The sequence below is a fragment of the Ictalurus punctatus genome, chromosome 15 (genome assembly GCF_001660625.3).
Source record: "Ictalurus punctatus breed USDA103 chromosome 15, Coco_2.0, whole genome shotgun sequence".
Classification (NCBI taxonomy): Eukaryota; Metazoa; Chordata; class Actinopteri; order Siluriformes; family Ictaluridae; genus Ictalurus; species Ictalurus punctatus.
Window position 1 is genome coordinate 9,446,613 of NC_030430.2, and position 12,834 is coordinate 9,459,446.

The 12,834-nt window shown below is 43.7% G+C and overlaps 2 protein-coding genes across 11 annotated transcripts in view; one reads left to right on the top strand and one right to left on the bottom strand.

Annotated features, from left to right (window-relative positions):
• The window catches only part of baz2a (bromodomain adjacent to zinc finger domain, 2A), a 103,581-nt gene that overhangs the window by 34,525 nt on the left and 56,222 nt on the right, over positions 1–12,834 (bottom strand). For 8 of the 9 annotated variants that reach the window (XM_053686471.1, XM_053686468.1, XM_053686470.1 and 5 more), the window contains one exon: positions 12,177–12,332. In XM_053686471.1, coding sequence (XP_053542446.1) covers positions 12,177–12,332 — 156 coding nt within the window. Of the gene's footprint in view, positions 1–9,289; positions 10,262–12,176; positions 12,333–12,834 lie in introns of those variants that run through there. The other variant, XM_053686474.1, reaches the window with a different exon arrangement.
• Positions 517–6,749, top strand: LOC128635150 (titin-like). Of its 2 annotated transcripts, XM_053686476.1 has the most exons (3): positions 517–2,721; positions 2,887–5,206; positions 5,356–6,749. In XM_053686476.1, exon 2 carries the CDS (start codon positions 3,076–3,078, stop codon positions 4,723–4,725), a length of 1,650 nt encoding a protein of 549 aa, XP_053542451.1. In that variant the 5' UTR covers positions 517–2,721; positions 2,887–3,075; the 3' UTR covers positions 4,726–5,206; positions 5,356–6,749. The 2 variants fall into 2 exon arrangements, with proteins under 2 accessions (XP_053542451.1, XP_053542450.1); XM_053686475.1 differs by having other exon boundaries at positions 517–5,206.

Consider the following 12,834-nt stretch of genomic DNA (forward strand, 5'->3'; position numbering starts at 1 on the left):
TGACCCACAAGCAAGATCCACTAACGCATAGGCCTTGCCCACCAACGCCGCAGTGACCTTACATGGCTTGAATGGCAAAGCCAGAACCCGTAATTTACCTGCTGTCTATGGTGAGAGGTAGCTTGCAAACACCTCCTCCACCTTCAGCATAGCTAAATAGCCGTGCTGTTCATTCCCCACGATGGCCGAACAATCAGACATTGGGGTGTTATAAATATGGATTATGTCAGGTTTTTTCCAGAGTGTGATATTTTGTCAATCACTTCTGGAAAAAAAGGAGAGTTTTCTGCAGTGTGAGGGAGATATATTTTCACTGGGGAGAAAAAAAGCTCATCCAGCCTTAGTAATCACTTCAAGCAGGTCTCAGATTTTAACACACCCCTCTAGAGAGGAAATTATTTATATATATATATATATATATATATATATATATATATATATATATATATATATATATATATATACATATACACACACACACACACATAAATACATATATATATATAAAATGTTTGGCTTTCCATAGCGGAAGGAGGAGTCGCAACATGAGCTCCAAAATCTGGCAGAGAGCCGGACCCGGAAGACAGAGAAAGAGATATAGATAGAACAGCGCTCATCTAAGGCTCCTCTTCCAGATCCATACGAGATCCCCAGGACCTGAACCGGCTAGCTGCTTCTTTTTCTTTTTTTGAAAAGATACAGAGAAAATAAAGGGTCTTTTTGTGAGCATTACACAAACGACTGACATGCAGTCTCGCTGAAGATAATAAGTCTAACGGCGCGGTTCACAGGTGCTGTTTTAATATCACGTGAAGCGCTTAATTGAACTTGATCAGGCAGGCCTATAAATAGGCATGATGTTACACAAGCTTCAGATACAAGTCACGCGCGAGGGCGCTTCCCAAAGCGTTGAGCTAACGCAACGTGGAGTTCCCTTTGAAAGGGAATACACTCTCCCTTTCTCTCCTCCTCTTAGTCACACACACACACAACAATGCAAAACTACTGATAAACCCAACAAGAAATCTTCCAATCATATGACATCAATCAAATTTTCTAACTTGGCAAATACATGGTATTGGCTCTCAAAGACCAAAAAAACAAAAGTACTACAGCATATTACTACACTAAACGCAGACACATCCTTACTACAAGAAACACATTACTCAGAATCAGACCGTCACAAACTACACCCTGCAATTTACCCACACTTTCTCTGCCCACTACAACTCAAAGAGGTGTAGCCATCTTAATAAATAAAAGAATAACATTCACACAGAACATTACTATCAGAGATCCTGAAAACAGATACATTATAATATTATAATAAACATCTCTATTAGCAACAATCCAATAACTAACTAACTAACTAACTAACTAACAAATAAATAAATAATTAAATAAATAAATATGGAGCAAACACTGATCACCAATTTCCGTAACTTCTTCACACATCTGGCAGTCTTCCCAGACTCCCAAATTATGATCAGATATGACTTTAACACAGACATCAACCCAGACTTAAGCACTATACAGACAGCACTAGTTTTCCAGGGGGACATTAGAGAAATTCATGTTTCACAGACATACTTCGCAATTTTAATCCTGTCCCAATCTGCCAAATCTATGTTTTCCTCACACAACCTCTGTACATATTCCAGAACAAATTACCTACTTTTTTTTGGGAAACTCAGTGATTATAGACAGTGACTATGTTTAAGTAAATCTAATTATTGACCTTATTATCTTATTGAATAAGACAATATTGTGATTAAGGTGTATACATCATGTTCCTGTTTTACACGTTATAGAACATAGTTCGATTAACGTCACATGTCATTACGTCCCCACGCCACACCGTCCGACGTTCCCTCGAGAATTTCACCTATCAACATACAGTTCGTCTTCGTTATGGTACCGTATACAGTTTTGGGTGTTTCATTTTTCATTTTACGAAAGCTTCAAGTGCAGTTAATTACTTGTCATGCTATACATGCAAAGAGACAACTGCTTGAAGCCACGGGCTGCGTCTGAAACCGCATACTTACCTACTATATAGTATATAGAAATATGTGTATTTCGCCTACTATATAGTAGTAAGTATGCGGTTTCGGACACAGCCGTGCTCTCTTGGTTGCCGTCAAATGGTTGAGCACTGCCGTGTGTGATCGTGTCTTGTCGCAAAATGCGGCGAAAACTCCCACACGGCGTTAATAGTGTGATTAAGGTGTATATGTGTCTATAATGCACCTCGATAATGTGACTAAAATAGGAATACTCCACGTCTTAATTCGATTTGTGTTTACTTCGCGTATGACTTTAGCCAGATTAAGGTAATCAAAAATCACTGTTTACATGGTAGTTTCTTAATCAGAGTATTGTTTTAATCAAGTTAATATCGGATTATTGTTGTCCATGTAAACATACTGAATGATAGAGGCCGCATTGCGGCTGGATCGTACATCTACTTCGCTGCTGTCACGATTCCCCCTTGAAGCAGCGTGCTCGAAGCGCGAATGCGCGAGCACCTGCTTTTCCGCTGTTGGCCGTAGGGACATCGGGACACTTGGGGTTTGTTTATGTTTGTCATGTCTCCTCCCTGTTCCGTCATTGGCTGGGAAGTCACGTGTGTCCGGATTACCCTCAGCTGTTAGCAGTTGCGAGGGTAATCATGTCCGCATATATACCGCGCGCTTCCCAGCACACAACGCGGAAGATTAAGTTAGTAAGTAAGTAAATAATACGAAGTGAATGTTTAGCGTTAGTGTAATTCGTGTCATAGTCATAGTCATAGTCGTAGTCGTAGTCATAGTCAGTCAGTTCGTGCTGGATATCCGCTTCTAGTTAATCGTCTTAGTTCGTGTCTTGTTTTGTGTAACGACCTAGATTCCTGCCTTGCCCAGTGTATGCCTGTTTGCCAATCGCCTGACCTCTTGCATGTTTATGGATTACGCCTTGGATCACGTTTTGGATTTGTCTGCCTGTCTGTCGTCAAAATAAACACTGTTCACCCTGCGCTTGCATCCGCCTTATCTCTGCTCCGTCACGGTGTGTGACAGAATCTTCCGCCGAAACATGGATGCAGCAGGAGAACGGAGGAGACGCGGAACCCGGAAGTCGACGCCAACCGTCCCCGCTATGGACTCCGTCCACTTCCTACAATGGACGTTTATGGAGCTTCCGGACCCATTTGACGGATTTTTCGGTGCCCCAGAGTATTTCCTGGTAGACTGTCAATACTACTTCGCCAGTCTGTTAGACCCTAAGCCAGAGGAGAAGCAATGGCTCCGATTTATGTGGTCCCGGTTCTTTGGACCGGCCTGTCAATGGGTTCAGCTTAAACTGGAGAAATACTGTAGGAACCTGGACGGTGTAGAACAGTTTGTGGGGGATTTCATGTTGCGATTCGGGAGTCCGGAGGCGAAGGAGGAGCTAGAACAACTTCTCAGGGGTGTAAGTCTGGAAGGCGAACCTGCCCTGCCGTTTACCCACTACTACAGGCAACGTCATACAGAGCTCAACCCTGAGATCCAAGCCAAGCCTCCAGTCAGGAAAGTCCAAGTCCCAGTCAAGTCTCATGTCCCTGATGTCCAAGTCCCAGTCAAGTCTGAAGTCCCTAAGGTCCAAGTCAAGTCTGAAGTCCCTAAGCGCCAAGTCAAGTCTGAAGTCCCTAAGCTCCAGGTCAAGTCTCACGTCCCTGAGCTCCAGGTCAAGTCTCACGTCCCTGAGCTCCAGGTCAAGTCTCACGTCCCTGAGCGCCAGGTCAAGTCTCACGTCCCTCAGTGCCAGGTCAAGTCTCACGTCCCTGAGCGCCAGGTCAAGTCTCACGTCCCTGAGCGCCAGGTCAAGTCTCACGTCCCTGAGCGCCAGGTCAAGCCTCCAGTCCCTGAGCGCCAGGTCAAGCCTCCAGTCCCTGAGCGCCAGGTCAAGCCTCCAGTCCCTGAGCGCCAGGTCAAGCCTCCAGTCCCTGAGCTCCCGTTTAAGCCTGCTGACACGCCCAGCCAAGCTCTGCTCACGCCACAGGCTGCTGACACGCCCAGCCAAGCTCTGCTCACGCCACAGGCTGCTGACACGCCCAGCCAAGCTCTGCTCACGCCACAGGCTGCGGACATGCACAGCCAAGTTCTCCTCACGCCCCAGTCTGCTGACACGGCCACCCAAGCTCCGCCGGTGCCCAAGGTTCACCTGGTGACCTCAGAACCTCAGCCTTCCTGCTCCATGGTGAACGGCGTTCTCCCCTTCTGCGACGAGGAGACCCACGTTCCTCTCCCTGGCCGTACGGAGACCCACGCTCCTCTCCCGGGCCTTACAGGGGACTTCGCTCTGCCTACCCGTTCAGCTGGGGACGTCGCTCCGCTTTCAGGCTCCGACGAGGACGTCGCCCTGCCTCCCTGCTCTGCTGAGTACAGTGCTCTGTTTCTCTGTCCAGCTGAGGTCGTCGCTCAGCCTCCCTGTCCAGCTGAGGTCGTCGCTCAGCCTCCCTGTCCAGCTGAGGTCGTCGCTCAGCCTCCCTGTCCAGCTGAGGTCGTCGCTCAGCTTTCATGCTCCGCCGAGGATTTTCCTCAGCCCGCCTGCCCGGCTGTGGACGTCGCTCTGCCTCCATGCTCCGCCGAGGACTTCGCTCAGCCCGCCTGTGGACGTCGCTCTGCCTTCATGCTCCGCCGAGTACAGTGCTCTGTTTCCCTGCTCCACCGAGGACATCGCTCAGCCTCCCTGTCCAGCTGAGGTCGTCGCTCAGCCTCCCTGTCCAGCTGAGGTCGTCGCTCAGCTTCCCTGTTCAGCTGAGGTCGTCGCTCTGCTTCCCTGTTCAGCCGAGGTCATCGCTCTGCTTCCCTACGCCGCCAAGAACACCGTGCCGTTTCCTGGCTCTGCTCGGGACATTCAGCCCAGGGGGCCGGGGCCGCCAATGAAGATGGATGACTCATGGCACTCCGGGAGGAGTGCCTTTAGGGGGGGGGTTCTGTCACGATTCCCCCTTGAAGCAGCGTGCTCGAAGCGCGAATGCGCGAGCACCTGCTTTTCCGCTGTTGGCCGTAGGGACATCGGGACACGTGGGGTTTGTTTATGTTTGTCATGTCTCCTCCCTGTTCCGTCATTGGCTGGGAAGTCACGTGTGTCCGGATTACCCTCAGCTGTTAGCAGTTGCGAGGGTAATCATGTCCGCATATATACCGCGCGCTTCCCAGCACACAACGCGGAAGATTAAGTTAGTAAGTAAGTAAATAATACGAAGTGAATGTTTAGCGTTAGTGTAATTCGTGTCATAGTCATAGTCGTAGTCGTAGTCAGTTCGTGCTGGATATCCGCTTCTAGTTAATCGTCTTAGTTCGTGTCTTGTTTTGTGTAACGACCTAGATTCCTGCCTTGCCCAGTGTATGCCTGTTTGCCAATCGCCTGACCTCTTGCATGTTTATGGATTACGTCTTGGATCACGTTTTGGATTTGTCTGCCTGTCTGTCGTCAAAATAAACACTGTTCACCCTGCGCTTGCATCCGCCTTATCTCTGCTCCGTCACGGTGTGTGACAGCTGCCATATTGGACTGGGCAACTTGCCACAATTCTCAGGCAGCTGTACTGGAAAAAAGATGTCTGTCTCGTGTGCAGCTTGGGGCACAATCCAAACCAGATCTCGGGGGATTACCTTTCACAGGTAAGATTGAACAGTTGTTTCTGGTTGTATAACTAGTTGGCCACCAGAGTCAGCTTATGTTCTTATTTTCTACAATTGAGATTTATATTTCCGTTTTTCTTCAAACTGACTTTTGTGACGAGCAACTCGTTTCGGCTGAGAGACTGACATACATATTGTGAATGTGACTAGTGAGCTGGCTAGCTAACTTTTCTCACACTTTGAAGGTTTCCCAAAGAGAAGCATTTAAGGAGGTAGTGGGAAGTAGCTTCAAGAAGGGAACGATTTTTCGCTAGTGAGTCTTCCATGCTATGCAGTGAGCACTTCAAGCCAGAGTACTTTAACAGGACAGATCAGACTGTCAGGATTAGAGATGGTGCTAAACCTTCAGTTTCTCAACTGAACTCAGTAGGTGTATTGATAGGCTAAAATTATTTGATCGCTTGTTATCAAATCATGGCTTGTTTATGTTTATATATATTTATATTAACGCTTTAACGCATGCAATTAATCTAAAACTTTTAACACATTTTTTTTCGCAAATTAATCATTTGATCAAGTTTGACCCTAACTTCTTCCCGCAGACGCTGTCTACTCTGTTGAACAGCAAGCTACATTATAAAAAGCTTTCAGATGGAAGTTTTGATAAAAACCGAAGTTGTGTGCACTTATTGCAGTGATTAACTGTCCTTCCACCAAAGCACGACAAGTCTGAAGTACCATCTTCAGGCGAAACACTTTTTTTTATGTTAGCAAAGATGCTAGTGCTGAAGCAGGGTCAACAATCGACACTGGCGGAATGCAGCCAGGGCAAGTTTGTCAACAAAGCTGCACTCATTCACTCTATGCGTGTTAAAAACAGAAGAAAGGCATTTTGCCGAAGCATTCGCTAGCCAGTTTCTCAAAGTTGCAAATGAGTGGGAGATAACGGGTAAGGTCACAACTATAGGAAAAGACAGCGCTCGCAATATGATTGCCGTTGCAAGGAGTCTAGCATTCGAGCATGTGCCGGGTGTGGCGCACATGACACAAAGGGTGATTTATAGGACAGCGGATTTTTTTGTGACCAATTGTTTTTTATCGGTTTTATATGAAGGAGGTCAATTACAGATTGCCCAGATTCTTCACATGAAACATATAAAAACTAACCCTCCACTCCCCCCCACCAACCCCGGCGGTCCCCCTAGTCCAAGCCACTGACCCTTACAATTAAAACAAATTCTTTCTTTTCTCACATAGCGTAAATCTTTAAAAGAAAAATAAATGCGTATATAAATGAATAAAATAAGAAGCTGGAAAGGTTACGTGAAAGTATGCCATTTAAAATAATTGTAAAAACAGCTATGTAGATTGCAGTATGTAAGCCACAGTGTAAGTAAAGTAAGTACACAGAACAGAGGTCTAAAAGTCCAAATTATATCTAATTTCTACCATCTTGAAGCCTTTCTGTCAGTTCTTTCCATTATTCTGGCTGTTGAAAGTTCCAGCATTATTATGTCATGAAACTGAAGTAACCAGTGTTGCACAGAATATGAGGAGGAAGCCATCTTTCCGCAATTATCTTTTTGGCAGATCTTAGATCTGCTAGCCAAATCTTCCTTTGTCCCTCTGTTACACCTAAATTTGAATCGTCATTAATAAGTAGAGCAGCTGGTTGAATTGGGATTTGTTTTCCTATCATATCAGACAATGTAGATGAAATCCTCTCCCAGAAATCACAAACCTTCTCACATTCCCACACCATATGTATAAATATTCCCCACTAGTTGGTAAGGACAAAAACTACAGTGGGGAGTTGGAGAAAGTTTAATGTGGAAACGCTTCTTTGGTGTCCAGTATAACATATGGCAGAATGTAAAATTAATTATTGGTGGTTCGGATTTTTTGATGCACAGAAAATATTACTCCATACTGTCTCCGAAATTTGACCTACATATAGCTCCTTTTGCCAGATTGTGCACAGTGGTAGTTGCATTTGTTTAATTTCAAGAAGATAAGGATAGACAGCTGACACTATTCGTTGTGAGGGATTAAAGAGCCAGCTGTAGACTGGGTGCACTTTGAGAGCTGTTCCCCATGGGACTCCATATGCTCTGAGGGCTGAGAGCAATTGCAGGAATAAAAAGAAGGATGACGCAGGCACATTATAAGCTGTAACAAGTTTCACTGTAGAAAGTTCCTCAAGGTAACCCTGAATGAATTCCATCTTCTCCTTTATAGCCAACGTTTGTTCTTTTCTTAGATTAAAAGTTATTTAAAAACTGGTTTAAAGTGAACACAGATGTCCATACACTGAAAAAAACTCATAGGTTCCACTTGATTGAATTGAGTTATATTGTACTATACTGTGTGAATCTATCAAAATTAAACCAAATATTCAAACATTTTATGTATTAATTTAAACATGTGGCAACATTTATCAAATGTGTTGTTGTAGAAAGAGCATATTCACAAGGTGATTTACACATCCTGATGATCACAGATACTCAGAGGTGTATAGTAACATACTACATACACTTCAGTAACTTTATAAAATAAATAAATAAATAAATAAATAAAAAACAACCTTTTAATAGTTAACTGCCAATTCTCATACTCTTACTTAAGTTCATTTTTAATCACAGAAATGTACTTTCACTTCACTACATTCGGTGCGGTTCCTCCATTACTGTTAAATATTAATGAATATATGTAGTTTTAATAATTAGTTTAAATGTTGTATAATTAGGTCGTGAGCCTTGCAACCGCTCACGTTTTTAGCATACTGGAGAGAGGGAATATGTGAGCATGTAAAAGCACACACACACACAGAGTTCTCCATGCAGTCTGAAAGTCAAAAACAAGAGACTGACAGAAAATCCAGAGACTCTATTTGCAGACCTCCATAAGGATGGCAGCACCAGCAACCTTATTTTTTTTTACATGAATAAACCCCATGCATGGCCTCTACTGAAAGAAAAGCATCTATGGGGGTTTCCAGCTAAAAATAAAAAAAATGAGGAAGACAACTGTCAGCATCAACATATAAAAGATGTGTAAAATGTAAATAAAAGGTTAAAGGCAAAGAAAAAACTAATAATGCATGGCCACTTAGGGATTCCATAGGATTGGGTTTAGCAACCAAGAAATTCTTTGTGGTTTTGAACAGGATGAATCCTGCAACTTTTTGCCAGCTACTTATTGACGCGTGGACTTATGGACGTGTGGACTCATAGACTGCAAATACGTACAAATAACTTGAACTGGATATAATTTTTATGACTCTCTAAGTTTTTTTCTTCTGCTCCTCCCCTTCAATTTGATGAGGCAAAAGATGAGATTACTTAAAGATGATAATTGCTTATTAATCGCCCAGTACATTTGCATGTGAATCTACGGCTATTGAAGCTACAATAAGTGAGCATATGCATTTTACTCCCTGGATTGCCCAATTAAACAAACAACACTCCTTTTCTTAAAGAAAAAAAAAACTGGTACTTTCACCAACTTTAAAAAATATACATACATACATATATACGTACATATATATATATATATATATATATATATATATATATATATATATATATATATATATATATATATACGTATGTATCAATGTATGTATATCAAGATGGAGCCAGCAGAGCAGAACTCCCCCTTGACAGGCTTCATGGCCACAATGGGAAGACAGGGGAAGACATGGGACAGTACTGGCCAATCAAGGCTATATAGCCACCAAGCAGCTGCTAACCCAGATATTATAATGTGCAGGGTCTCTACAGGTATCAACCAACAATCTGACCAACCACAATCAACTGCAACCAAAAACTGATCTCCCAGGATTCAGTAGCTCAAGTTGGACAACTGACTCTGTGAGAAATAAAGAGAATGCCGTTCTCTGGCTATTCCTCTCTGGACTTCACCTCTAGGTGGCTCCCAAGTCTTTTCTTCATTAGAGGAATCTATGCAGTTGAGAGTGATACGACTCTACTAGACCGAGCAGAGCTGGTGCATACAAGAGAAGTGTTGCCTCTACTGTGGGAAACCAGGTCACTTCGTATCCACTTGCCCAGAGTTATCGGGAAAAGCCCAATTCCGTCCAGAGGAGAGACCCACCTTAATCCTGACGTCTTCTACAGCTGGGGTCCTCCTTTCCAAATCCCTTTCTTGGGGTGGGCAATAGCACACCCTTCAGTCTCTGGTGGACTCTGGCACTGCCGGCAAATCCATGGACTTCTGCAAGAATCTCTAAGTCCCCTGGTCAAACCTGAGCAAGCCCTTGCTCCGGCACTGCTGGCAACTTCATGGACTTGTTCCTCTGCAAGAATCTCCAAGTCCCCCAGTTACTGCCCTGGATGGAAGACCCTGGGCAATGGTAATGTTCACCACTTCATCACTCCTGTATAAATGTCCATCAATAACCACCAAGAGAAGTTGGAGTTAAACCTTATTCATTCTCCTGAGCTTCTCATTGTCCTAGTCTTCCTGTGGCTAAGCTGCCATAATCCTCATATAGACTGATCCAGTGGGTTAGTGCCAAGTAAGGTCCCACCTACCATGCCATATGCCTTATCTTCACAACTTCTCCTTCACCTCTCAAGTCTTTAGAACTTCCCAAGTTGTCCAGAGTCCCTCCGAAGTATCATGACCTGAATGAGGTGTTCAAGAAGAAGAAAGTGACCAATCACCCTCCTCACCAATCCTAAGACTGCTCCATTGACCTACTCCCACACACTAGCCCCCTAGGGGAAAAGTCTTTTTTTCTCACTGGGCCCGAGACCAAAGCCATGAAGGAATACAACAGAGACTCTCTGGCTGCAGAAATAATTTGTCCTTTCAACTCCCCGGCAGGCACAGGATTATTTAATATGGGGAAAAAAGACAAGTTTTTGTGCTAACATAGATTACTGGTGACTATCAAGAACTGCTACCCTCTTCCACTCATGTCTACTGCTTTTGAGCTACCACAAGGAGCCACTGTGTACAGGAAAGCCTAACAACTGATCCGCATCAAGGACGGAGATAAGTGGAAGATTACATTCAACATCCCAACAGGTCACTAAGATTATCAGGTCATGCCATTCGGCCTGACGAATCTCAAAGTGGTCTTCCAAGGATACTCATCAATGAAGCCCTGCAGGACATGCTTAACCACTTTGTCTTCGTTTACTTATATGACATCCTCATATTTTCCAAGTCACTCCATGAACACGTCAGTCTTGCAATGTCTGGCAAGTTGTGCAATGCCTCCTGAGGAACCACTTGTACATAAAGCCAGAGAAGTGGGAGTTACATTCCACATGGGTCTCCTTCTTTGGGTTCATTGTCTCTAAGGGAAGTCTCCAGATGGACCCCAAGAAATCTAATGCAGTCAGAGACTGGCCTACACCCTCTTCTGTGAAAGATGTTCAGCGTTTTCTGGGCTTTGCGAATTTTTGCCGGTGGTTCATCTGCAGTTTCAGCTTTATAGTGGCTCCTCACATGACCCTGACTAAGAAATCCTCCTCTCGGTTCACCTAGACCGCCAAAGCAGAGGTCTTTTCTGAGCTCAAGAAGAGATTTACTTCAGCTCCAGTCCTAGTCTCGCCCAACCCTGTCCTCTCCTTCACAATGGAGGTGGACGGTTCAGAATTGGGTGTTGGAGGGGTGCCGTCTCACTCATCATCTGACAAGAAACTCCACTCGTGCACCCGATGGGCAGAGAGGGGAGACCAGCAGGAAAATCCTGTTCGAATTTTGGACCTAGCCACTGCCTTTTGTTACTAAGTGCTTATCTTTTGCGTGCCTTTTTGGAATCTTTTGTTATTTTTGGCCTCTTTGGACCTTTTGTGAATGTTACTTGAATTTTTGGACTTAGTTAGCTAGTTGGACTTTGTTTTATGGCTGGATTGTTTTAGGTCTCCGTTTGATCTTTTAATATTTACACTTATGCCCTTTGGCAGACTCCTTATCCAGAGCAACTTACATTTATACAAATGAGCAGCTGAGGGTTAAAGGCCTTGCTTAAAGGCCCAGCAATGGCAATGGGATTCAAACTCTCAACCTTCTGATTAGTAGTCTAATGTCTTAACACTGAGCTTTTCTCCTTTCTCCCCTCTCTGTCTCCTAGAGATTCTCTGCAAATGAGTCCAGCCTAGCCTTTGGAGCAGTGTTTAAGTTCTTGGGTCATTACCACCATGACCCAGATTCAATTCCCATCCAAGGTCACCCACCAGTGGCACAGGTGTTACTTAACCACATATTCTAAAAAAATCCCAGTACTGGAACATCATCATATGGGCAGATAAGACAAAAATCAACTTGTACCAGAATGATGGGAAGAGAAGGGATGGATTTTCCCATGCCACCACAGATATGAAAGTGGCTTAAATACCATTTCAACCTTGTGAACACAGCATTTGCACAGAATTTCATGCACAGAAAAGTCTAGATGATCAAGCTCTCCAGTGTTACTTACTGTCAGCAAAGCTATTAAAACATTTCTTTATACAAAACAGTTTTACCATATGGGTGAAACAGCAAATATCCGCATAACTGAATATGGTCTTTTAAAAGATGACTCACCTGTCATGGGTTGTGTACAGCACTTAGTCAGGAACTCCATGTGTTTGGTAAGGTTCTTGCGAAGGACCTTTTCTCTGATACCACGAGGATGGAGAGCAGTCAAAATTGCTGTGAGTTCCTCAGGCTCTCTGATCCACCACCAACCTTTCACCATCTCTGTAGATGGAGAAACTTGTTTACTTCTTAAATATAAATATTATTCTGAACCAACAGTCTTTGTATGATTATACAAGTTTAATAAGTGAACAAGTCAGCATAGATTTTGCTAACAATTAGTCAGCTCCAAAATAAATGACAGAGTGAAACAGTGCCTATTAGTAAAGGTGATACACTATCAAATGGCACATAAAATGTATATTTTGTAGTATTTTTCACAATTTAAATTAACAACAACAACAAAAAAAACCAGATCAGACACATGTAAAAAGTAAGTACACCCCTACATTTATCACACCTTCAAATCCATAAAATTAGAATGAGGTGTTCAAGATTGGGTACGAGTGATTAGAACCTGCTTAGGGAGTGCAGGTGGAACCTGTCTTATTTATACCCCTCTCATATCTAGTGTCTGGATTTCCCTTTGCCTTTGAGGTGTGTGGTGTCATCGTGCCAAGATCAAAAGAGTTCTGTATGGCCTTCAGAAAATAATGTTGTGGAT

What these genes read in the sequence shown, in the direction of transcription:
- LOC128635150 (XM_053686475.1), top strand. Translation starts at nt 3,076, where the DNA reads ATGGATGCAGCAGGAGAACGGAGGAGACGCGGAACCCGGAAGTCGACG.